The following is a 24,631-nucleotide window of genomic DNA, read 5'->3' as shown; positions in this document are numbered from 1 at the left end:
GAAATGTAAGCTTTTATATAAAACCTTTATTCCAAAATAACACTTTATACGCAGTTCTAGAAAAAGTTATCTGGTGTTAATTTATTAGTCAAGTGCATCTAAATCTGCTAGTGCATCTAAAGCTGGTCATAGACAGTGAATTTTAGTCAGTTCCTGATGAATCGACTGAAATTCAACTCTCCCAATCGGATAACGACATTGTTCGGGTATCTTGACAGCTGGCAGGGTTGCTCTGTGTAGCAAAGGTGGAGAAATACTTTTTGGAATTTTTTTTCCCTCCATTTTTTAGGCTGCGGGCTGAATGGGGGAGAAGGGAGAGAGAGGAAAAATCTGTATATGACCAGTATAAAGCTGTGTTAAACCAAAAATATAATATTACAGCTTTACCAAGCTTAGAAATCCAACCCCCCCCCCCCCCCCAACCCACCCACCTAGTGGTCTGACCATTACGACACCACCTGTATTGGTGCCTCCACTCTGGATGAGGGGGCACCTTTTGGACAGAATTGTCCTGAGGAGAGTGTTGGATGTAATAGCAGATTTAAATACGCTTACAAATTTGAAACCAAATGCCAACTAATTTCATAAGCAGTTACAGCAAACTTTTTTTTTTTTTTTTTTTTCTTTCGGGATAAAGGATTTACATAAAAGCTGATCGCTGTATGCACCGCCGCTAGTGTTAAATGGTTTGTCCCGTCTCTATAACTGATATGTTCTGCTGGAGAGCTTGTTCTTTTGAAAAAGACTTACTGTCTGGATCAGCACATGAAAATGGAAGAAAGCAAGCCTAGCAAAAGAAAGTGAATACAGTTATCCCATCTAAGAATGGTAATTTTCAGTATGTTTGCTTTTAGGTTTAATTCTTATTACAGGTACTTGTATGGTGCTAATCATAAACTTCATATGTTGCGGTGCTGGCTACATATTAAATCGACTCGAGTGAAAAAAAAAAAAACGTATCTCACAAAAGCGAGTACACCCCTCACACCCTCTTGGACATGGAGTTCACCAGAGCTTCACAGGTTGCCACTGGAGTCCTCTTCCACTCCTCCATGACGACATCACAGACCTGTTCTCATGTTTAAATACTGCCCTGCGGCCCAGTCTCTGAGGGGAGGGGATCATGCTCTGCTTCAGTATGTCACAGTACATGTTGGCATTCATGGTTCCCTCAGTGAACTGTAGCTCCCCAGTGCCGGCAGCACTCATGCAGCCCCAGACCATGACACTCCCACCACCATGCTTGACTAAGCATGACACATTTGTCTTTGTACTCCTCACCTGGTTGCAGCCACTCATGCTTGACACCATCTGGACCAAATAAGTTTATCTTGGTCCATCAGGTCACAGGGCATGGTTCCAGTAATCCATGTCCTTAGTCTGCTTGTCTTCAGCAAATTGTTTGCGGCTTTCATCTTTAGAATAGGCTTCCTTCTGGGATGACAGCCATGCAGACCAATTTTGATGCAATATGTGGAGTATTGTCTGAGCACTGACAGTCTGAAACCACCCCACCACTTCAACCTCTGCAGCAATACTGGCAGCACTGATGCATCTATTTCCCAAAGAAAACATAAGTATAGGATGCTGAGCACGTGCACTCAACTTCTTTGGTTGACTATGGCAAGGCCTGTTCCGAGTGGAACCTGTCATGTTAAACCGCTGTATGGTCTTGGCCACCGTGCTGCAGCTCAGTTTCAGGGTCTCGACAATCTTCTAGGCCATCTTTATGTAGAGCAACAATTCTTTTTTTCAGAACCTCAAACAGTTCTTTGCCTTTGAAGTGCCAAGTTGAACTTCCAGTGACCAGTATGAGAGAGTGATAACACCAAATGTAACACACCTGCTCCCCATTCACACCTGAGACCTTGTAACACTAACGAGTCGCATGACACTGGGGAGGGAAAATGGCTGATTGGGCCCAATTTGGACATTTTCACTTAGGGGTGTACTCACTTTTGTTGTCACTGATTTAGACATTAATGGCTGGGAGTTATTTTGAGGGGACAGCAAATTTACACTGTTATACAAGCTACACTACTTTACATTGTAGCAAAGTGTCATTTCTTCAATGTTGAATGAAAAGATAGAATAAAATTATTTACAAAAATGTGAGAGGCGTACTCACTTTGTGAGATACTGTATTTCAAATGCATTCTAGTGATCAACTGATAACAACAAATCAATATCCAGATACCATAAACAAAAATCTTATACAATCTCTTCAACCTTGGTGCTACCAAATTTTTAAATATATATTCATAAGCTCTTACAAATAAGTAACTATAATAAGTTGACTTCCTGATGAAATTCATTGAGGTCTGTAAGTTTCCGGAAGTTCTGGCCCAGGTAGAACGCACGTTGGTTCAGAGGAAAGACTGGCAGTGATACCTGTATTATCCAAGGCTTTCCATAGTGGGCGCCTCTCCTAAATGTTAGGCTATTAAAATAAAAATAGCAGTGCACCATTTTATTAAACCCCTTGCACGATTATCGGGTATCTGTCTTTTTATTCTAAGATATCCCTGGTAACATTAAAGGATACAGCTCAGTGAGTGGATGTCCAGGATATATCCATTACAGAAACCTAATTGCCCAAAGCAGTAAGGGCCCTGGTGGCCCAAAGTGATCTGGTGAGTGGCCCCCCTTACCTTAGGTGGAGGTGCACATTGACTGAGACGAGCACATAGTGTTTATTGCACGTGGCGAATATTCAAAGAAGTGGATGTGACGAAATAATATATATTCACAGGGACTTATGGGTTGTTGTTTTTTTTTTTTTTTTTATTATTATTTATATAATATATTTTCAAAATTTGGTAGCGCTGAGGTTTAAAGGGTGTGTGGGGTGTTTTTTTTTGTTTTTTTTTTAAATATGTAGCCAGCGCCTCAACATATGTTTGGTTTTTGGCAATAGGCTAAAAAATTGAAGGCAGCAGTTAAAGCAGTTGTATAGTCTATTTTTTCACTTTTACTTACAGGTAAGCCTATAATAAGGCTTACCTGCAGGTATAAAAAAAATCTCCTAAACCTGTATAGTTTAGGAGATATTCCCCTGGCAATGAGTTGCTGACTGCAGAGGCGCATGCGCATGGGTTTATCAGCTGGAAGCCCGTTCGACGCCGGTCCCTGCCGGAAAGAAATCTCCCGCGCATGTGCGGGAGTTACAATTTTGCAGCTCTGGCCACTCACAGCGCCGGAAGACCCGCCGAGGGAATGTGTCGGCTCCCTTGGCGTGTATAGAGCGAGATGTCGGGGCCTCGTTCTAAGATAAGTATTTCATAATGCGCTAGTATGAGGTGCTCATTATGCCTTTTTCTTTTTCAGGTATGGAAAAAAATGTAAAAAATTACTACTGCTTTAATCGCTTTATTATTTTGCACATAGGTGGCGTCGTTTCATGACAAACTTTTTTTTTTTTTTTTTTTTTTTTTTTAATATCTATATACCCTAGTGTTGCTAGGTGAAAGTGCTAAATGCTTAGTCATTGCATAATACCACTTTAAAGAGGAAGTAAACCCTGATGGGTTTACATCCTCTTCGTCTCCCTGCAAAGGTAAAGCATAATGGGCTACTATGCACCACATAGTAGCCCGTTATGTGTCACTTACCTGACACCGGAGCCAGCGATGTCACCGCTGTCCCCTGTAGTCCGGAGCGTTCATCTTCTTCCGTGCATGGGAGCCGCCACTAACGGCATATCGCCGTTAGCAGCGGCATGCTGCTAACAGCGATAGTAAGCCTGCTGTGACTGTCATTTAGTAAATTATCTCCTAAACGGTGTACGTTTAGGAGATCTTTCTTGGACCTACAGGTAAGCCTTAATCTAGGCTTACCTGTAGACCAAAGTGGTTTGGAAGGGTTTACAACCACTTTAACACTACCCACTCCCAATATTGGTAGTGCTGCTGTATAAGGGCGTCTCCATTGTTCCTCCATTCAGAGTGGAGTCGCCCTAAGACAGAAATTGTATTCCGCTTTATGATAAGAGTGGTCTCTGTGGCAGATTCGGTGCAAGATCACTTTTATCGGCGGTGGGAGAGGTGCCCTTCACCTCTTACAGGAGCTGTCGGCAGTGGTGGAGGCAATCGGATCTCCACCCTTGCTGGGCATGGAGACGAGTGAGGGAAAGATGGCCTCCACCCGTCTCCATAACATTGCAAGGCTGAAGCGACGTCAAAACTTCACTTCCGCCCATAGCTCTTAAAGGAATTTTCTCTTATATTCACCGACCCGACACAGCCATTGGGTTGTTATCTCCACCTCTAGGAGAATACTAGGCATTACTTGTTATGTAACACGCAGAACTTTCCAGTTCTGCCCAAGGGGCAGGCCCCCCTCCCCCTTTTTTTTTTTTTATTTTTATTTATTTTTTTTTTTTTTTATTTTTTTTTTTTGCACAAGATGATTGATCCTGTGATCTGCTATCAACAGCCAGCTGGGTGACAGCCTGGATGCCCATATCCTTGTAGTCTCCCCAATCTAGCAATCAAGCATGTGCAGGTCACGGCTCTGCGCTAGGCCGGCCACGATGAAACCTCCAGAGGTGGTCAGTGACATGACCGGGCTACTGATGTCTGCGTAAGTGTGCTGGGCCAGCAGCCACCCTGTACTGATCAGTGAGTGGGTCTGTAATGGAATGTCTCCCAGCTCTACAGGACTGGTAAGTACAGCTCTCCCTGCCTCGTGGGGCTGGGCATTCCCTGGGAGGTTGATTCGGGGGGCCCCCTCACCTCCCTCTCTTCTCTCCCTCTCTCGTCCCTCCCTGGGGGGATGCTGCTGAGCGGTGGGGGCGCTGTCTGGCTGAGTCCTGGGTCCTGTTTTTAATGCCCCTGGAAGGTGTCTGTGAGGCTGTGCTGGTGTCCTGTGCAGCACTGTACTCACTGCCATTGATTCTCCCTGTCCCTCATGGTTCTTGCATTCGGTGGCCATCTTAGGTGTGGGCAAGGGAAAGCATGCTCTCCTGGGCTTCGGCGGCCATTTCCCTTGTGATTGTCCCTATACAGGATGCCAGCAGCCATTTTCTTGAAGCCTGAACACGTTTCAGTGTTCTTTAGTGGCAGCATGTGCTCCTGTGCTCTGACAGCCATTTTCCCTGTGATTTATGTCCTTATGCTGGACTCTGGGCGGCCATTTTCTTGGAGCCTGAGCACACTTCCGAGCGGCTTCAGTGCCACTGGCAGCTGCTTCCACAGACACAGCACTGTTTCCTCTGTACCTGTGAGCCAACAGGGACTTCAGGCACTACCTGCTGGATAGCGCAGAACTCCTCGGGGTGGTGAGTCATGTGGGAAAGAGCCCCTCAGCCAGCAGCAGTAAGGAGGGTCGGACTGTCACTTTCCTAAGTCCCCTTTGGGTAGCAGACAGGGTAGGGTCAGCATGGCTTCAGAAACTGATGTCCCCCCAACCCCCGAAATCCAGGCAATTGCAACCGGGTCGCTTGCGGACTGCGCAGTGCCCTTGGACACCCTGTTGGCGGTCCTCAATTCGTTCGTTGCCAAGATGGAGACTGTGCGTGGACGAAAAGGTGCAAAAAAGCAGCCCCTGCCCCCCCCCGTCTGGGGAGAACTGACACAGACTCTGGCCCTGCTGAGGCTGGGGACCCCTGTTCTGTCTTGTCAGACAACGCTGTTCAGGACAGTGAGGATGAGTCCCCGTCTGGGTCCGTGTGTGACGAAGCGCTTGTTAGAGCACTTATCACAGCTGTGCGTGATAACCTGAAGATTCAGGAGCCAGAAGATTCCTCTGCTGAGGTAGTGGTCTCCTTTGGGTTCCGTAAGCCAGCATGTTCACCTAAGGTGTTCCCGTATCTGACTTATTTTGACAAGTTAATTTACAAGGAATGGGGTCGCCCCCAAAAATGGACCTTTTCGATTCCCCAAATACATGGCGGTGCATCACCCCTTTGAGGAGAGCCTTCTTAAGTGGTCGGCCCCTCCGGTCGTGGGCCCACCAGTATCCAGGTTAAATAAAGTAACTGCAATCCTGATAGAGGGGACTCCTGCATTTTGAGGATCCCACGGACAGGAAGGCCAAGGCAGTGGCTTGTTTCTTGTTTACGGTGGTGGGGTCCGCTGTGCGACCAGTACTTGCATCTGCACTTGTGTCACAGACACTGAGTGGGCAGAACTGTTGTACCACAAATTAGGAGAGCAACAGGCTTTTCCTGTCTGCGTGGAACTAGCAGACCAACTAGTGCAAGGCCTTAAAATGGAAGTAAACTCCCCTACGTTTTCGGCCAAGGAAGTTGCCATCTTTGCCTCTGTTTAATCTTCAACTGCTATGGTGCTGCACATGTGATTCGTTATGACACCAGCCATTGGATGGTTTGATAGTTTGGCTGAGAGCACAACCAATGTGCAGTTGGCTTTTTTTTTTTTTTTTTTTTTAACTGTTTAAATCCATGAATTTACTTCCACTTTAAGTATGTTTGTGACGCGGCCCTGGATACTCTTCCTCTGTTATCCAGGGCTTCAGTGTCGGCAGTGGTGCTTAGGTGCCTGATTTGGTTAAAATGCTGGTCTGCTGACCAGGCATCTAAGAAAGCCCCGACGGATCTTCCCTTCCTTGGCGACCGGCTTTTCAGAGCCTCGTTGGATGACATTATTAAAAATGCCACCGGTGGTAAGAGTACCCTACTCCCACAGGCCAGGAAGGCTAAGGAGCCACGCTGCAGCCAAGGGCCCCCTTTCCGCTCAAACGGCTTTTTCGTCTGCCTGGAGCTTCGGCCAAACGTCCCCAGCCCAACAGGTCGACCACGGAAGGACAAACGTCCCTGAAACCGCAAGCCTGCTAACGAAAGTGCTACCGCATGTCTCGGGTGGGGGGCCACCTTCAGGAGTTTGCAGCCCGGGGGTCCTCTCGACTATCCAACCAATAGGTCTGCGATCTGACTTCCTCAGGCTACAAGATAGTTTCTCTCTTGGCTGCCAAAAAGATTCTTCCCCCCTCCAGCATACCCGGCTCGCCGGGAGGCCCTCTTGGGGGCAGTAAGGGACCTGCTGAGTCGCGGGGTGATTGCACTGGTTTCGGAATCGGAACGTTTCCAGGGATTCTACTCATCTCTTTGGACGTATCCCTTCCTTCTTGGGAACTACAATCTTGGACCTAAGAGCCCTCAATCACTTTGTGAAAGTGCAGAGGTTCAGAATGGAATCAGTTCGCTCAGTCGCTGCCCTTCATTAAGGGGACTCCCTGGCGCCCTTGGACATCCAGGATGCATACCTGCACGTACCCATATGCCTTCAGCATCAAAAGTTTCTGCGGTTTGCAGTTGGGGAAGCCCACTTCCAGTTTGTGGCTCTTCCTTTTTTGGTCTGGCATCAGCCCCCCGAGTCTTTGCCAAGGTATTGGCTCCAGTTTTGGCGTTGCGGCAACGTGGGATTGCGCTTGTGGGTTACCTAAACTGTCTCCTCCTGAGGGCATCTTCCGCCTCAGAATTAGGAGGATGTGCCGATCACCATGCAGACCCTGCAAGAATTTGGGTGGCTGTTGAACCTAAAGAAGTCAGTGTTTGTACCGACCCAGCGTCTGGAGTATCTGGGCTTGCTGCTGGACTCCAGGGAAGCGAGAGTTTTTCCCCCTTCAGACAAGCTGCAGACTCCCAGATCCGTGGTGAAACTGCTGATGAACTGCAAGTGGTCTTCGCTCCGCTTCTGCATGCAAGTCCTGGGACTCATGGTAGCCTCCTTCAAGGCAATACCATATGCCCAGTTCCACACCAGAGTGTTGCAGGAGATTTTGACAAAATGGGACAAATCTCAGTTGTCCCTGGATCTGTCGATCCACGTCAGCCAGCCAGTCAGATTCCCTAACCTGGTGGCTGAGTTCCCTGGTGATTCAGTCCGGGAAGTTGTTCCTACCTCCCTGAAGTGGACAGCGATCACAATGGAAGCCAGCTTATCTGGCTGGGGTGGAGTGATGGGGGTTCAGTAGGCTCAGGGGGTCTGGTCGACGGAAGAATCAAAGTTGCCGATCATTCTGCTCGAGCTAAGAGAGATCAGGATCCAGTCAGACAAAGCCACGGCTGTGGCATACGTCAATCACCAAGGAGGAACAAGAAGCTCAGCTGCCGCACGGGAGGTTGTTCACATACTTCGGTGGGCAGAGCGACATGTACCGGCCCTGTCAGCCATTTACATCCTGGGGGTAGAGAACTGGCAGGCGGACTATCTGAGTCGCCAGATACTGGACCCAGGAGAATGGGCGTTGCATCCGGAGGTATTCAGGCTACTGTGCCTGTGGTGGGGCACACCAGATGTGGATCTTCTGGCCTCCCGTCTCAATTGGAAGGTGCCGAGCTTCGTGTCCAGGACAAGAGATCCTTGGGCAGATGCGCTGGTGGCTCCGTGGGTTCAGTACCAACTTATCTACGCCTTTCCTCCACTGAAACTGTTACCACGTCTGCTCCGCGGAGGGGATCCCAGTGATTCTGGTTGCTCCAGATTGGCCTCAGCGACCTTGGTTGACAGACGCCCCTTGGCGACTGCCGTTCCCAGAGTACCTTCTGTCTCAAGGTCCGGGTGTGTGTTTTTTTTTTTTTTCTGTCGGACTCGGTGATCCCAACTATGCTGAGGGCACGGAAATCTTCTAGGAAGATCTATCATCATACCTGGAAGGCTTACATTTCCATGTGTGAGGAGAAAGGATGGCATCCACTCTGCTTTTCTATATCCATGATCCTGCTGTTTCTTCAGCAAGGAGTAGACCAGAAATTGGCGTTAAGCACCATTAAAGGGCAAATATCGGCCTTGGCTATCTTATTTATTTTTCTCAAAGACCCCTGGCGTCTCACTCATTGGTGAGTATCTTTGCTCAGGGGGTACGGCATGTAGTTCCTTCGGTGCGTCCACCGTTATCCCCGTGGGATCTGAATCTATTGTTATCGGCGCTTCAAAAACCGCTCTTTGAAAATATCAGGGAGGTTCCCCTGCTGACTTTCCCAGAAAGTGGTCTTTCTAGTGGCCATCACATCGGCCAGGAGGGTTTTGGAACTGGCGGCTTTGTCATGCAATCGCCTTATCTGATTATCCACTAGGATAAGGTGGTGCTTCCGCAACCGTCTTTTCTGCCGAAAGTGGTCTCGACTTTTCATATCAATGAGGACATTGTGTTACCATCTCTGTGTCCTAAGCCAAAACACCCTGAGGAAGTGGCCCTTCGCTCTGGACGTGGTTCGGCTCTAAAGGTGTATCTGTCTGCCACAGCTTCCTTTTGGAAGTCAGACTCACTGTTTGTTTCGGTGGCTGGTCCAAAGAAAGGCATGGCGGTCTCATCGGCCACCATTTCCAGGTGGATCAGACAGATTGTAGTACAAGCCTACGCCTTGAAGGGACAGGTGCCCCCTTTTCCAGTCACGGCCCACTCCACAAGGGCAATCTGAACATCTTGGGCCTTCTGACACCAAGCGTCTGTCGCTCAAGTGTGTAATGTGGCGACCTGGTCATCTGTTCACACATTACCAAGTTCTACAAGGCTGATGCATGTTTTGGCCGCAAAGTTTTGCAGGCAGCCATATAGTTGCAATTGAATATGCAATATATATTTTTTCGATTAAAAACACAGTACCATTCTACGTTAATGCACTGTTAGGCGGTTGAGGTGTACCCTGGTTTTTGTGTTTGTTTTTTTCCACGCACTGTTTTGTGGGTAACGTTTTCACTAGTTCTTGCCATGGTGTGTTTTTTATATAATATATATATATATATATATATATATATATATATATATACTGGTTTTCCCACCTCTCGTTTGGCACTGCTTGGGGACGTCCCAATGGCTAAGAGAGAAGCTGTGTCGGTCGGTGAATAGGATTTTTTTTTTTTTTTTGTACTCGCCGTAAAATCCTTTTCTCAATAATTCACTGACAGACACAGTACTTGCCCCTCCTTTTTTTCTCTTTAAGTTTTACTGCTTGTTGACGTACTGATGACCGCATGGCAGGCTAGAGGGTTGTTACCCAAGGGAACTGGAAAGTTCTGAGTGTTACATAACAAGTAATGCCTAGTATTCTCCTAAAAGGTGGGCATAACAACCCAATAGCTAAGAGAGGAGCTGTGTCGGTCGGTGAATTACAGAGAAAAGGATTTTACGGTGAGTACAAAAAAATTATTTATTTTTTTTCCTTTGCATCTTGGTGTAAAATATGAGATCTGAGGTCTGTGTAGCGCCCGCATATAAAAACTGTTCAAACCACATGTGAGAGATCGCCACGATCGGTAGAGCGGGAGCAATAATGCTAGCCCCTCATCTTAAAATGTGCAACCTGTAGTGTGTGTGTGTGTATATATGTGTTAATTCCCCCCCCCCCCCCCCAAATCAAGTGCCTTTGTAAGACCGCTGCGTAAGTATGGTGTGACAAAGTATTGCAACAACCACCATTTTTCATCTCTAAGGTGTTAACAAAAAAAAGTGTATAAAGTTTTTGGGGGTTCTAAGTAATTTTCTAGCAAACAAAAACAGTTTTTAACTTGTAAACAACACATCTCAAAGAGGCTTCGTCCTTAAGTGGTTAGATTGGTAAGCTGCAATGTATTCATTGTTTGGGCTTAATGCTACTATAGCTGAACTCCTATTTCTGACCCGTCCAGTATACCAAAGTTGCCGCTTTCATTTTTTTGGTGTGGGGGAGGGGGGTTTGTGTTTTGTTTTTTTAGTATTCTTTCCAGTGGAATGCATTTGTGCTCAAACGCCATATGTGCACCCCATCTTCATAAGCCTGTGTACATGAGGCCTTAGTGGTAGTTTTTGGTTACATTTGTTCTTGCTAAAAAAAAAAAATATATATATATATATATATATATATATATATATATATATATATATATATATATATATATATATATATATATATATATATATATAAGCGACAGACTACTTGGCAAAGTTCACCCACTCTATTGATGAAATAAACATGAGTAGATAAAGGTTGAGATAATTATCTGTAATTCCTGTAGTCCAGCGATGTGCACGAGTGCCTGGGCTGTTTGGGTCTCTCCCTCCTGATTGGCAAATGATACTGCTGCTGTGGGGCTAAACCATGTCTCTGTGTCTGAATGTGGGGCTGTGGCTCAGGTGCCCCCATAGCAAGCTGCTTGCTGGCCCGAGGAAGAATAACATCTGGGCTGCTGTCTGCAAAATCATGAGCGGGTATTACATGCTTATTATATTTAAGGGGGGGCTTTAGTATCACTTTGAGTAATTGGGGTTTCAGTAATTTCCCAGCATTTGGTTGTAAACCAGTGCTGAAGCCATAGGATGCATTATTTCTTATAGCTTTGTTAGTCCTTAATTTCTTCAGAATATTATATATGTTTGTAATTGGGTTGGAAGCCCACAAAGGGGGAAAGTTTGGGACTTTACGATACTAGCACAATTTAACATGGACATACAATATTCATCTAAAAGTACTTTTTATTGAGACATTTCATTTTGAGACTTTTTAAATCGAGGGGAAAAAAATTAATTTTAGATGAATATTGGAAGTCCCAACTTTCCCTCTTTCCCCTCTGTGGGCTTTTATTTCAGTATTATAGGGACTAATGCCAATCTACATTGGGGTATAGGGAACATACTACTCTAAATGTAGTAATTGGGTGTTTTTCTCTGCAGATGTCTCACTAAATCTGTATTTCAGATAATCACTTCTGATGAGGCGGAGCGTAGAGGACAAATCTACGACAGACAGGGGGCAACTTATCTGTTTGACCTGGATTACATTGAAGATGTTTACACCGTAGATGCTGCTCACTATGGAAATATATCGCACTTTGTGAACCACAGTGTAAGTATTACCTCTGTTTCTGGGATATTTGAATGGTATATGGGAGTTGAACACTAGTCAACAGGCAATTCTGAACAAATCCCTTTTTGTTTTGTTTTATCCCCAGTACATGGGTGTTATATCTGGCTGTGCTTGGTAACTAATCTGTGACCGCCAAGCTTGCCTTATGACCCCTTTCACACCAGGGTGTTTTGCAGGCGCTATAGCGTTAGAAATGGTGCCTGCAATCCGCCCTAAAGAAGCTGCACCATTGTGTGCAGTGTGAAAGCCCCGAGGGCCCTGGCAGGACGTCAGAAAAAAGTCCTGCCAGCAGCTTCTTTGGAGCGGTGTGTTTACCGCTGCTCCCCATTGAAATCAATGGGGCAGCTCTGTAATGCTGCTATTGCGGCGGATTGCCGGCGGTTTTAACCCTTTCACGGCCGCTAGCGGGGGTAAAAGCGCCCCGCTAGCGGCCGAAATGCGGTAAAACGCTATCAGCGGTGTGGTGTGAAAGGGGTAAGAGCCCAAGGATCGCTCTAGAATGGCTTAGGATGTAGAGTGACGGGCGATCTGATCTTCTGTAGGGCTCATTTGCATTAGCTTTATCCACTGAGGAGCGGTCGTGGTGGATCGCTTTTCAAAAGGCAGCTAGGAGGCGTTGTTACCTCTTGCTGCCTGTGCTAACCCCTAAATGCCAACCACTGTGCACATTCCATGCAGTTGGAAGGTGGTTGTGGCACGGCCCTATTTATCTAAATGGGTCATTTAGCAGGCAGCCCTGCCTGCCAAATGCAATTGGGTATATTTCTTGTAGTTCCGCAAAGCAGCATGGCCACAGCTAGTGTGCAAGGCAGGTGTGGGTGTTGTTTTTTTTTTTTTTGTTTTTTTTTTCTTCTCTTCTCTCCTCCTACTCCCATTGTACAGTATGCTGTGCTTCCCCCTGGGGAAGTAGGGCTTCGCAAATTGGTCTTACCTTTTCTTATAAATTATTATTATATTTTGGACAGGATCTTGTGTGCAAACCATTTATAAATAGATCCTGGAATGTTAATTTATTTTATTTAAAGGGTTAGTTCACCTTTACCAAAAAAGCCTGTGCAGGTAAGGGTCACCTGCAGATGAAAACAAAATGTGCAGCTCTTGACTAAATTTGAATAGTGCCCTTGCTGTTGCTATCGGTGTAGGCAGCTTACATACCGCCTGAAGTCTGACTACAATACTCCCAGGAGGTTGCTAAGTGAAGCCTAGCCCTCATTACTCCCCTCCACCATCACAGAAGTGAGCTCTCAAATATTGAACACCAAGCTACTGCATCAGGGGTGGATAGGGTGTATGTGAGGGGGTTTGAATCCTAGAAAATACTGTCTCCTGTGATGGTGGCAGTGAGCAGTAAAGACCAGGCCTCACTTGGCAATGTCCTGGGGGGTATTCTAGTCAGGCTTTGCATTAAAAAAAAAAAAAACTGCAACCCTAAGGTTGAAAACCACCTTTTGTTATAGGTGTAGGCCATTTGCATACTTCCCAAACATCTGTTACCTGCATAGGTATTTTTCTTGTAAAGGTGAACTAACCCTTTAAAGACCACACGGGATGAATCATTCCTTTCACCATTTGTAAATGTTTGATATAAAAATCCCAAGTCGGTCATTTTTAGGTTTCAATTCCAAAGCAGTGAGCTGTAACGTTAATGTCCGGATTGAGACATGGATACATCCCTATCTAATTTACATGCCTAAATCACTCTGACCTTTGTGAGTAGCCATTTGGCCGTATGTTTTTTTATTTTAATAAATACTTTATCGTTTATACTGCACTTAGTCTGGCGCACCTTCTCCCTGTTTTTTGTGTTTTCTGTAACGTTAATGTGTATCTCCTGCTTTTGGACATCATCATGAATTTTTGTTAGGTCCATAGTTTTAAGGCTAGATCTATTTGGTGTATGTTCTCAACACAATTGCCTCTTTCTGTTTAATAAGAATGTCGTACTTCCTTTTTTTTTTTTTTTTTTTTTTTTTTTTACACTACAGCCTGTAAAGCATTGCACCCATGATCAGTAGATCGCAGGTCTAGTGGCAGGATCCTGCAGACTCAGTCTGCGGTCTGCCCGTACCTCTCATGAAGGCATAGTTACTGAACTGTAGGAAAAGTCAGTGAAATACAAGAGCTCACCAGCTCCCTCGTAATTCATTGGGAACTAAAAGCCATCTGCTACAATAGCAGACGGTACTAGTCTATTCATTCACCTTGAAACTATGAATGAGGCGACTGTGGGGGTGGAGCATGACTGCAATGTTTTTGAATTGTGACAGTGGGTGTGGGGAGAAAATCTCCCGCCCATTGTCACAAAGGTGGGTGCGAGCAGGTATTTTAGAAAAATATTAGACCCTGAATATGGGTGTAACATGTTAAGAATATTGAACTTCTTTAAATTTCTACTGTGCCTTGCTCTAAGCATATCAGCAATCCCAAAGTTCCCCTTACAACTGGTGGATACTGCTGGGAAAATATAGTGGAAATGCTTTTTTTTTTTTTTTTTTTTTTTTTTTTTGCCTGTAACAAAGAATGTCCAACATTGTGCAGGGTTCTGGATCCTAACGATATTCACTGCTGGGTTGCCGCATCCTCTTCCTGTGGATGATCTTTTGATGGGTCCTTGACTGACACCCCAATACCCCCCCCCCCCCCCTTTTTCTTTTTTCTTCTCTTAGAAGCTCAGCCCAAAGCTATTTAAACACCCCCCTCCTCTGAAAGCTCACTCACAGGAAGACGGCAGGGCAGTCCAGCAGTGAAGATTCTTCAGGATCAGCAGTTACCCCACTAAAACCATAGCAGGGAAGAAGCGCTAAATTTTAGCTTTAAATAAGGGTATCCCTTAAAATTTTGAGGTGGGGGATCATGCCAGCAGAAGTGGGTTTGATTAGCATAGAAAAACTGTAATATACAAGGTGTCTGATTCCTTTACATGTTACTCTACAGTGCAGGCCTAATCTCCAAGTATACAACGTCTTTATTGATAATCAGGATGAGAGGCTGCCACGTATTGCATTTTTTTCTACGCGTACAATTCGTACTGGAGAAGAGCTCACGTTTGACTACAGAATGCAGGGTAAATTGTTTTTCCCACAAATGTAATGTAATGTACTTTCTAATTATCTCTTGCATTAATGTAAAGCTATTGCTAAACTAGACATTGTAGTAAAAATGCACAAGCAGATGCAGCTTTCCATGAAAACAATTAGTAAATGCAAGCATTATTGTAGCTGAAGGTTTTTTTTTTTTTTTTTTCCTGCAGCTCTCAACATCTTCAGCCATCAAGCTTTTTTCGCCTACCCATCTCCCCACTGAACCTCTTTACAGGTTTATTGTGATGGATGGCCTCTAATCAATAGAAGGTCTCAAAAATACAAGGTGGGGTGGGGGCGCCCAAGGTCCAGTTTTGCATTTAGGCACCTTTAACACAGGTGCCTCCATGAAGCGGGATCCGCTTTCTCAGGGGGGTTCTCTGCTGAGCAGGAGCCTGACAGGGCCGCTCTGCTATTCTGAGCAGACAGCCCGCTATGGGAAAATTGACTGGAAACAGACAGCATGTCCGTTTTCATCCATTCCTTCAGATCGGATGGCGGGAGACATCTGCCACTTAATAGAAGGGAACTGGAGGGCCTGATCAGGTCCACCTGAAGAACTCACAGGCGGACCTGATCTGATCGCCCATGTGAAAGGGGCCTTGGATCTCTACTGATTTAGACTCTGTTCACACTTGTGCGATGCGGAAACCAGCGCAATTCCAGTTCGGGTTCCTGTTTCGCACCTGAATCGCTGGTGGTTCACACTGCCCTTAAGAGTGTGGGGTCACAGGGGAACGCACTTGTGCTCTTCTGTGACCCAGAATCAGCTGACAATGTGCAAAAGCCTGCTGCAGGCTCTGGAGCGCCCCACCCAGATACCTCACAGGCAGCTGACTCAGCGTGTCACAGTAAAGCAACGATATTTTCAGTGATTTGTTGCTTTTAAACCCTCGCTAACGGCCGCTGTAAGCGTGGTGTATACAGCGCCTCAAAGATGCGGCTTACAGGTGCCAGCGTGCACCGCTCCAGTGTGAAAACACCCAGGCTTTCACACTGGAGTGAGAGGACAGGTGCTATATGCTGTAAAGCACCTAAGTGTAAAAGCAACCTAAAGGACAAGTTCACTTTTTGGGGAGAATACACTCCTACAGGAAAAAAATGTGCATGTATTGCCCCCCCCCCCCCCCCCCCCCATCTGGTGGCAGGTTGTGGTAAAAATAGTTTGTATTGACCATTTTATAATGTATGGCCAATTTAGCATTTCAAGTAAACTCTCAAGTGTAAGGAGGTATGTTACAGATCCCTTATTTTTATTTATTTTGCAGTTGATCCAGTTGATGTTGAAAGTACAAAGATGGATACCAACTTTGGATTGGCTGGCCTAACTGGATCTCCAAAAAAACGAATACGAGTGGAATGCAAATGTGGGGCAAACAGCTGTCGTAAATACCTCTTTTAAATGCGGATTACTACTGTCTGTGGGCAGGCAACTCAGGACTGCTTCTGCTCTCAGTACTTGAAAGATCGGTTACTTGGAAAAAGCTGTTTACACCTACTTTAGGGCTCCCTTCTTCCATCCTGGCTTTGAGAATTGGTGCTAAAGATCATTTTAAAAACATTTTTATTTTTTTTATGTGAAAAAAATGTCCCAAATGTCCCCCCCCCCCCCCCTTTTTTTTTTTTTTTTTTTTTTTTTTTATTTACTTGAATTTTTGCCACTCTGGCCTTTTTTTTTATTTTATTTTTTTTAACATCTCTGGGATGGGCTGCAATTACACATACTGGCCTCTGCTGTCCTGTTACAGGACATATTTTCAGTGTTCCTCTCTTTTAATGAACAATCAGATGAATTTTTATAGATTACTTCTATTGTATGACATATTCACTTTTATCTTTTTTTAACCCTTTTTAAGTCTGACCCTTGTTATGTAAATACAATAACAACATGTACTCTAAACAACCATGAGCAGTATTACTTTGTGTGGCTAGAAGATCTTGACAAATTTGCTATCATGTGGTCTTTGTATATTCCTACAACTTGTTTTTAATATTGGCCTCTAGACTATTTCGTTTCTGATATCTTGTGCACAGTATGTCTAGGGACAGAAAGTTTAGGGGGAGGGGGTTACAAAATCCATTTTCTTTGTGTTTTTTTTTTTTTTTTTGTTTTGTTTCTGAGGGGGGACATCATAGACTACCTAGATGTCTAAAAGCAATCCCAGGCAAGGAGAAAAATACTCACACCTTGTGGGCAACCTTTAGGTAGTTTTATATCTGGCAGATCACACAGCTGCTAATAATGCCTTGGATACTAATCTCCACTGAGACTTGTTGTGCAAAAGGATATAGTCCAGAGGAGGAGCCAAACCACTTGGGTATATATGGCTGTTCAACATCCTAGTGACAGCTACACTATATTGACAAAAGTATTGGGAGACCTGCCTTTACACGCACATAATCTTTAACGGTGTCTTAGTCCATAGGGTTCAATATTGAATTGGCTCACCCTTAACAGCTTCAGCTCTTCTAGGAAGGCTGTCAACAAGATTTAGGAATGTTTGACCATTCTTCTAGAAGCGCAATTGTGAGGCCAGATGATTATGATGATGGATAAGAAGGCCTGGATTACAGTCTCTGCTCTAAAGGTGTTCTATCGGGTTGAGGTCAGGACTCTGTGCAGGCCAGTCAAGTTCCTCCACCTCAAACTCGGCTCATCCATGTCTTTATGGACCTTGCTTTGTGCACTGGCGCGCAGTCATGTTGGAACAGGAAGGGGCCATCCCCAAACCGTTCCCACAAATTTGTGAGCATAAAATTGTCCAAAATGTGTTGGTATGCTGATACTTTAAGAGTCTCTTTCCTGGAACTAAGGGGCCAAGCCCAATCCCTGAAAAACAACCCCACACCATAACCCCCCCCACAAAATTATTTGGACTAGTGCACAAAGCAAGGTCCATAAATATATGCATGAACCAGTTTGGCGGGAGGAGGAACTTGACTGGCCTGCACAGAGTCCTGACCTCAACACGATAGGACCCTTTGGGATCCATTGGAGTGGAGACTGAGCGAGGCTTTCTCGTCCACATCAGTGCCTGACCTCACAAATGCACTTCTGGAGGAATGGTCAAACATTCCCATAGACACACTCCTAAACCTTGTGGACAGCCTTCCCAGAAGAGTTGAAGCTGTTATAGCTGCAAAGGGTGGCTAACTCAATATAGAACCCTATGGACTAAGGCTGGGGTGCCATTAAAGTTAATCTGTGTGTAAAGGCAGGTGTCACAATACTTTTGACAATATAGTGTCCATCAATGAATGCTGAATGAAAATATAATTTATTTTAACAAGATGGTTATATTAAATAGTGGAGGCGGAACACCATGCATAGGTTATAATGGTTGCTGCCATGTGAATTATCTGAAGTTTTTCTATCCCTGTATCTAATATTGAAAGTTGAAGAAAACCTGTATTGAAGTGGAATTGGCTACATTTTGAAAATGCTTGTAGCCATGCTGAATCGATGGCTTCAGTAGCCTCTGAAGTACATGGATCAGGAGTTTCTACCTGATGTTGCTCTATAGATTTGTTCCAGGTCCACTGGAGTGATGTTTGGTTTCAAAAGGAACCCTGAAACTAGTGTGTGTGTGTGTGTGTGTGTGTGTGTGTGTGTCGATGGGCTCTAATATTGCTCTGTATATTTCCTATAACCCTAAAGACAGATTCACATTTCCAAACATTTTACCACTGTTGATCAAATTAGCAGCGTGCTTTGTTTTACATTGAGCTAATTTCCTAAAGATTATAGTGTTTAGGGTAAGATTGTGGTGGAATGTTCTCGTACATGAACAGTTCTGCTTATTACCACAGAACCCTAGGAGGAGTAAAGTGATACCTATTTAACCACTTCAGAAGGATTTACCCCCTTAATGACCAGACCATTTTTTTTTGCACTCGAACGTGACAATTGCGCAGTCATGCAACATTGTATCCAAACAAAATGATTGCTGTTTCTCTCTCCCCACCCCCACAAATAGAGCTTTATTTTGGTGGTATTTGATCACTTTTTTTTTTTTTTTGCGACCCTCAACAGGCCATGTTTGCAGGGTTTCCTTTATCTTGCATAGGTGCTTTAAATCTGGCTTGGTATTTTGGACAGCTATTTTATCTAAGAGAAATTCCCAAAACATGGCCTGTTGGGGGCACTTGAGGACACGGTTGACAACCATTGCTATAGTGTGTACCCAGCAAAATTCCTGAAGAGCTCCTGGTAGGAATGTGACTTGAATTATTATATATTTTTTGTTTTTGTTTCATGGATCTAGTCTCCTTCCATTCTTAACTGCCTGCTTTTCTTGTGTTTATCTGATCCCGGTGCATCTCCACCATTTGTCTATATTCAGTGGTAGGTTAATCATAGGTAGTTGATTTTTCTATCTTTCTTTTTCAGGTCCAAAGTGAACATGGCAGCAAATCCAGAAAAAGTCTATGTGGAAGAGCATAGGACCATAAGCTACAGCTTTCTCCAAGGGAAGGGTACGAAGCAGATCCATGATGAAATTTTGTCAATTTCAATTTTAAAACTGGCCATATCAGTGTTGAAAGAGAGGAAAAACAGGCCTTCCACTGGGTTTCTCAATCTCTAAATGTGAGTCATCCATGACATGATCAGGGAGGACTGCCAAATATCAGCCAAAAGTATTGCTACATATCTGAAAATATCACCTGCCAGAGTTGGTGCCATTATCCACACTTGGAAATGTGAAAGCTTGCAGAAAAGTGGATCCTAAAACTTTTGCAGAAACCTGCCTTCCACTGGGTTTCTTACTTTCAGCACTGAAATGGGCAGTTGTAAAATTGACGACCCCAATGTTGCATAGGAAGGGGTCACTGTTGCCTAAAGTTTGTGACATTTCATCATGGATCTGCTTTCCATCTAATAATCAACAGGAACTTGATTATGGTCCTATGCTCTTCCACATTGGTTGTTTTTTATTTTTTTCCTTTCTCCTCGTGGTACAGCTATGTTCACTTTGGACCAGAAAAATAAGTTAAACATGTGGGTAGTTGATTTTTGGACCATTAAACATAGACAAATTGGCAAGTACACCCTGCAAGTTACAGCTTTTTTGCTGAATTCTTTTTTTTTTTTTTCTGGGTAAGGCTTATTGCCACCCCTTTGTATCAGACATGATGTGGTGGCAGCAGTTGGTTTTTATTTTTTACGTGTAGTGTAGACTACCCCCACTGTGGACCTGATTTCAAATGAAGGTGACAGAATTCATGAAGTGGTATTTTACTGCATCAGTATGCGGTCTATTTTTGCCTCAAATACTGCATGAAACATTTGCTAAGTTGTTGCAAACATCTCTCTAGTGTTGTAAGGCAGTCAACAATCATGCCCATTCTCCATTGAGGGCTCAAGGTGGTACCCTATGAGTTGGATATACAGCTCCACACTTAGTGCCTTTTGAATTAGTGGAACGTCTTCAGAGTATTCACTTACCTCAAACCCAGAATCTGACTATTGCAAGCTTGGACCAGTAATTAATTGCTGTGTGCATTTTTCCTTCTGTGACTTGACTTTAATGCAGTATTTAACAAGTGTTTTTGCTAAATACTGCATACAAGGAATCATGAATTTATAAAAATAACACTTTCGATATTGCATGCGCTAAGTGGTCACATGACTGTTGTAACGGATGCGATAACCTTTAGTGAATTGTGCCAATATGTAAATCTTACAAACCTGTTTTATTCCATCTACATGCAAGAAAATGTAAAAAAAAAAAAGAAAATGGAAGAGCTGAGTCGGCAGTATATTATGGATTATTTGTGTAATGATCTTCCTTACAGAGGTTAGCAGGGATTAGAGTTTATTCATAAGACATACAGGAAATATAAATAGGAGTCAGTGATGGTGGTGGAGAGAGAGTGTGCAGTTCTGACCACAAGATGAGACTGGTTACTTCTGTTCCCGTCTCCAGATAATGACCATCCCCTTTGCATCACTAGAGGCCAGCAGACTCTCATCACAGTTGAAACTGATCCCCAGGACGGCTGCACTGTGTCCTTGTAGTTTATTTACAATGGCCTTTGTGGCCCGTTCCACATCAAAGAAATAAACACACATATCTTCACTGCCAGTCACTGTAGAAGAGAACAGAAAAAGCTTAGTAGGCTATTAGCCCTGACACCAGGGTTAACAGATTAGCTAAAAGGCTCCATTCAGAAACAGGTGTAGAAAATACTACGCTTAATTTTTCAGAAGGGGTTTTATAATTTAAATCGATCTAAATCAATCTCTCTTCATATCCTCTACCACAGTCAGCCCCCTCTTACAAAACTGAAATTTTGGTTTATGCATAGGCAAGTTAGTGCAGTCCTTGTGCTAGGCCAACAATTAGTATAGTTATAGCAAGCTCATATAGTACTGGTTGTATCTGCACCTTTGCACTTATCAAAGTAGGAGGCTGGCATCCTTAGAACCTTGGGAGAGTGTGTTGCAATGCATGAAACAATTGAAGTCTTTTGTCTGCACCTGCTATTCAAGTTTCTTATACTGAACCAAAGCAAAAAACGTCAGTCACACAGATCCATGCCAGAATGTTGAAACACTAACTACACCAGCATGGGGACTGGGATGCTTGAGTTGTGCATCAGCTACGCACTCTTATGAGAACACCCTTTTCTGGGGCACTCTGTTCTACACAAATGTACAATCTGGAGGGTGTTTTTTTTTTTTTTCTCTGCTTAGCGCCCCACCATTACACACTATCAGAATTTCTCCTGATATTTTTATTTTTTCCCCCCTTCAGATTTACCAAAACCATGTCTGCCCGATTGCATACAAATTGAAACTCCTAAGGTTTTGACCTCATATATGGTTTTGGTAAATCTGGAGGGGGGGGGGAGGAAAAAAATATATATATATCTGATAGTGTGTATGGGGTTTTAGGTAAGAGGTGATCAAAGACTTATGTAGTTGCATACAAGAGGGACATCCTAGAGATTTATTACAGAATGTACCTACCAACACAAGCTCCCTGCCTGAATGACATGAGGGGGCAGAAAATACTTCGGATGGCATTGTTGGTTTGTTGTATCTGGAAAGTACGTTTTAACTGTAGTGTTCCCTCATTATCCACAACCCTGGGGAAAAAAAAAAAAGATTAGAGAACTATACCATTTAAAAAAATTAATAATAACATTTTGCTATGTGTATTGGCAGATTATTTTAAGAATTTGAAAGAGATTGCATCCAGGCTGTACTTTACTGCCCGTTTGCCTAGCTTTTGTCACGTGTAGCAGCTCTTCTCCAACAACTGCTAGAATGGCCAGGCATATCATAACTATTGTAAGATTTTGTATTGATGAGCCCTCAGACTAGAAGGGGGGGGGGGGGGGGTGTAGTAGAGAGAGAAAAAAAAAAAAAAAAAAAAAAAAAACACTGGCCTAACCAGAATCCTGTTTTGGATATGGACAAGTAAAAGGTGCAATGCACTAGTACCTCTTGGAGTACCCTATAAAGTCCAAAATAATATGGAATGAGTAGTTGATCCAAATATTTGGGGTTGCCACAGAAGGAGACCAGAAGACAAAATTCCAACAAGCCAAGAAACAAGGAGTGGGGCACCGCAGTTGTTGAAATTAAAACACTAATAGTAAAATACCAACTCACATGGGAGAAGGTAAAGAAGAGCACACCTGTAGGCTGAGAAGTCCAGGAGGAAGATGGATGATCAAGTCATGGTTGTGAAGTGGGAGATAGGGCAGGCACATCAGATATCCCAGGAAGGTGGGGGAGGTGAGCTGTCAACATTGCAGGTCCTTGAGTCCACACTGGGAACTGCTATGGATGGAAGGTGGCCGAGTGGTGAAATGTCCAAAGCGAGGCTTGGAGTGCAAGGGGCAGTGCGCACACTCAAAATCACGTTGCACAATTGTGACATGCGCCTTTCCTACAATCAGCTGTCACACAGTGGTGGAACAGGAAGAAACATTTCTAAGAGGATATTCCCTTTCTAAACAGCGTAGAAAGCTGAAGACAGCAGATATGGAAATAAACGGATGTAGGGAGATTTTTCATCTATGTGTATCATCTGAGGCTGTTTACATCCACTTTCAATGTAAGCCCTGGCCTTGTCATTAGCCATATGTTCAGTCCTTGAAGGTCTGTCTGGTCCTGTATTTTTACAGGAATAAGGATCATTGTAATAGGTCATTTGAGCCTATGTGCAGTAAAAAAATAAAATAAATAAATAACATATACAATGTACATACTCCTATTTTCTGCTCCTTGGCAGAACAACCAGCCAAGTGCAGATGTGCACAGAGGTCTTGAGGCTACTGCTTAGGTTCATGAACTTTATTAGTGGTGACTGGAGATATGTTCTGGCTGCACTGAGAATATGTAAATGCAGGGTGCGCTCAGATGGCCTTTTGCAAGGCCATCAACGCAACCCAAAAGCCGCGTACACACGTAGCAGTATGTCTGGCGGACTTCCCGCCAGACTGTCCGTCGGACTTCCCGAACGGGCCACTTGCCCACACACGGCACTTTTTGAGCGGACTAATACGGCGTACTAAGTCCGCCGTACTATCCGCCCTACTTTTGAAATGAACGGACTCGCCCACACACGCAAGGGAAAGTCCGCTCATTTCGAGCGCGTCTCCAGGTAGGCGGGGCCCGCGAAGGAGACGTCGCTGGCCCCGCCGCCTGGTATGGACTTAAAGGGGAAACCCAACGCCGAAAGAAATCGGCGTGGGGGTCCCCCCCCCCCCAAGTCCACAACAGACCCTTGTCCGAGCACGCTGGCCGGCCAGGAAAGGGGGGGGCGAGCGCCCCCCCCCCCCTCCTGAGCCGTACCAGGTCGCGTGCCCTCAACATGGGGGGTGCCTTGGGGAAGGGGGGGGGACCGCGTGGCCCCCCCACCCCAAAGCACCTTGTCCCAATGTTGATGAGGACAAGGGCCTCTTCCCGACAACCCTGGCCGTTGGTTGTCGGGGTCTGCGGGCGGGAGGCTTATCGGAATCCGGGAGCCCCCTTTAATAAGGGGGCCCCCGGAAACCGGCCCCCCCACCCTATGTGAATAAGTATGGGGTACAATGTACCCCTACCCATTCACCTGTAAAATAAAGTACAAAAAAAACACAACACGAGATAAAATACTTTATTGCACAGCTCCGGGGGTCTTCTCGCCGGACTCCTCCGCTATCTTCTTGTAGCTCTTTTACTAGCGGAGGAGCCCGGCATTCTTCTTCCGACTTCGGGGGTCTTGTCCCCCTCTTCGGTTCTTCTGCCGGGCCACCGCGCCTTCTTATAGCTCTTTTACAGGCAGTGGCCCGGTCTTCTGTCGCCGCCGCCTTCCGTTCTTCTCCAGGAGATGTTGACTCGACGTTCTCTCCGGCCGCAATGCCACGAACACGCTGCGCTGCCACTTATATAGGGACAAGGGGCGGTGTCACATGGGTTGGTCACATGGCGACAATCCCAGTATCCTCCGGGACTGTGACATCGTAAGGGGGTGGGGGTCACCATGTGACACCGCCCCTTGTCCCTATATAAGTGGCAGCGCAGCGCATCCCTGGCATTGCGGCGGGAGAGATCGTCGAGTCAACATCTCCTGGAGAAGAAGAAGAACGGAAGGCGGCGGCAGCGACAGAAGACCGGGCCACCGCCTGTAAAAGAGCTATAAGAAGGCGCGGTGGCCCGGCAGAAGAACCGAAGAGGGGGACAAGACCCCCGAAGTCTGAAGAAGAGGCCGGCGGCAAGGAAGAAAGCCGGACTCCTCCGCTAGCAAAAGAG

The 24,631-nt window shown here is 45.0% G+C and overlaps 2 protein-coding genes across 3 annotated transcripts in view; one reads left to right on the top strand and one right to left on the bottom strand.

Moving 5' to 3' along the window:
* The window catches only part of SUV39H1 (SUV39H1 histone lysine methyltransferase), a 48,051-nt gene extending 31,265 nt beyond the window's left edge, over positions 1-16,786 (top strand). Inside the window, exons 4-6 of the mRNA XM_077476587.1 lie at positions 11,636-11,782; positions 14,738-14,867; positions 16,152-16,786. Of these exons, the coding sequence (XP_077332713.1) occupies positions 11,636-11,782; positions 14,738-14,867; positions 16,152-16,285 (411 nt within the window). The 3' untranslated portion in view covers positions 16,286-16,786. The remainder of the gene's footprint in view (positions 1-11,635; positions 11,783-14,737; positions 14,868-16,151) is intronic.
* Positions 16,787-20,641: 3,855 nt separating this feature from the next.
* WDR13 (WD repeat domain 13) overlaps positions 20,642-24,631 on the bottom strand; it is a 28,437-nt gene continuing 24,447 nt past the window's right edge. For both annotated transcript variants that reach the window (XM_077476550.1, XM_077476556.1), the window contains exons 9-10: positions 21,857-21,975; positions 20,642-20,973 (exon numbers count right to left, since the gene is read on the bottom strand). In XM_077476550.1, the coding sequence (XP_077332676.1) occupies positions 20,789-20,973; positions 21,857-21,975 (304 nt within the window). In that variant the 3' untranslated portion in view covers positions 20,642-20,788. The remainder of the gene's footprint in view (positions 20,974-21,856; positions 21,976-24,631) is intronic.

Source organism: Lithobates pipiens, unplaced genomic scaffold (assembly GCF_037356315.1).
Source record: "Lithobates pipiens isolate NorthernLeopardFrog02 unplaced genomic scaffold, aLitPip1_a1.2 Scaffold_1, whole genome shotgun sequence".
Lineage (NCBI taxonomy): Eukaryota > Metazoa > Chordata > Amphibia > Anura > Ranidae > Lithobates > Lithobates pipiens.
This window is presented reverse-complemented; position numbering and strand designations above follow the sequence as displayed.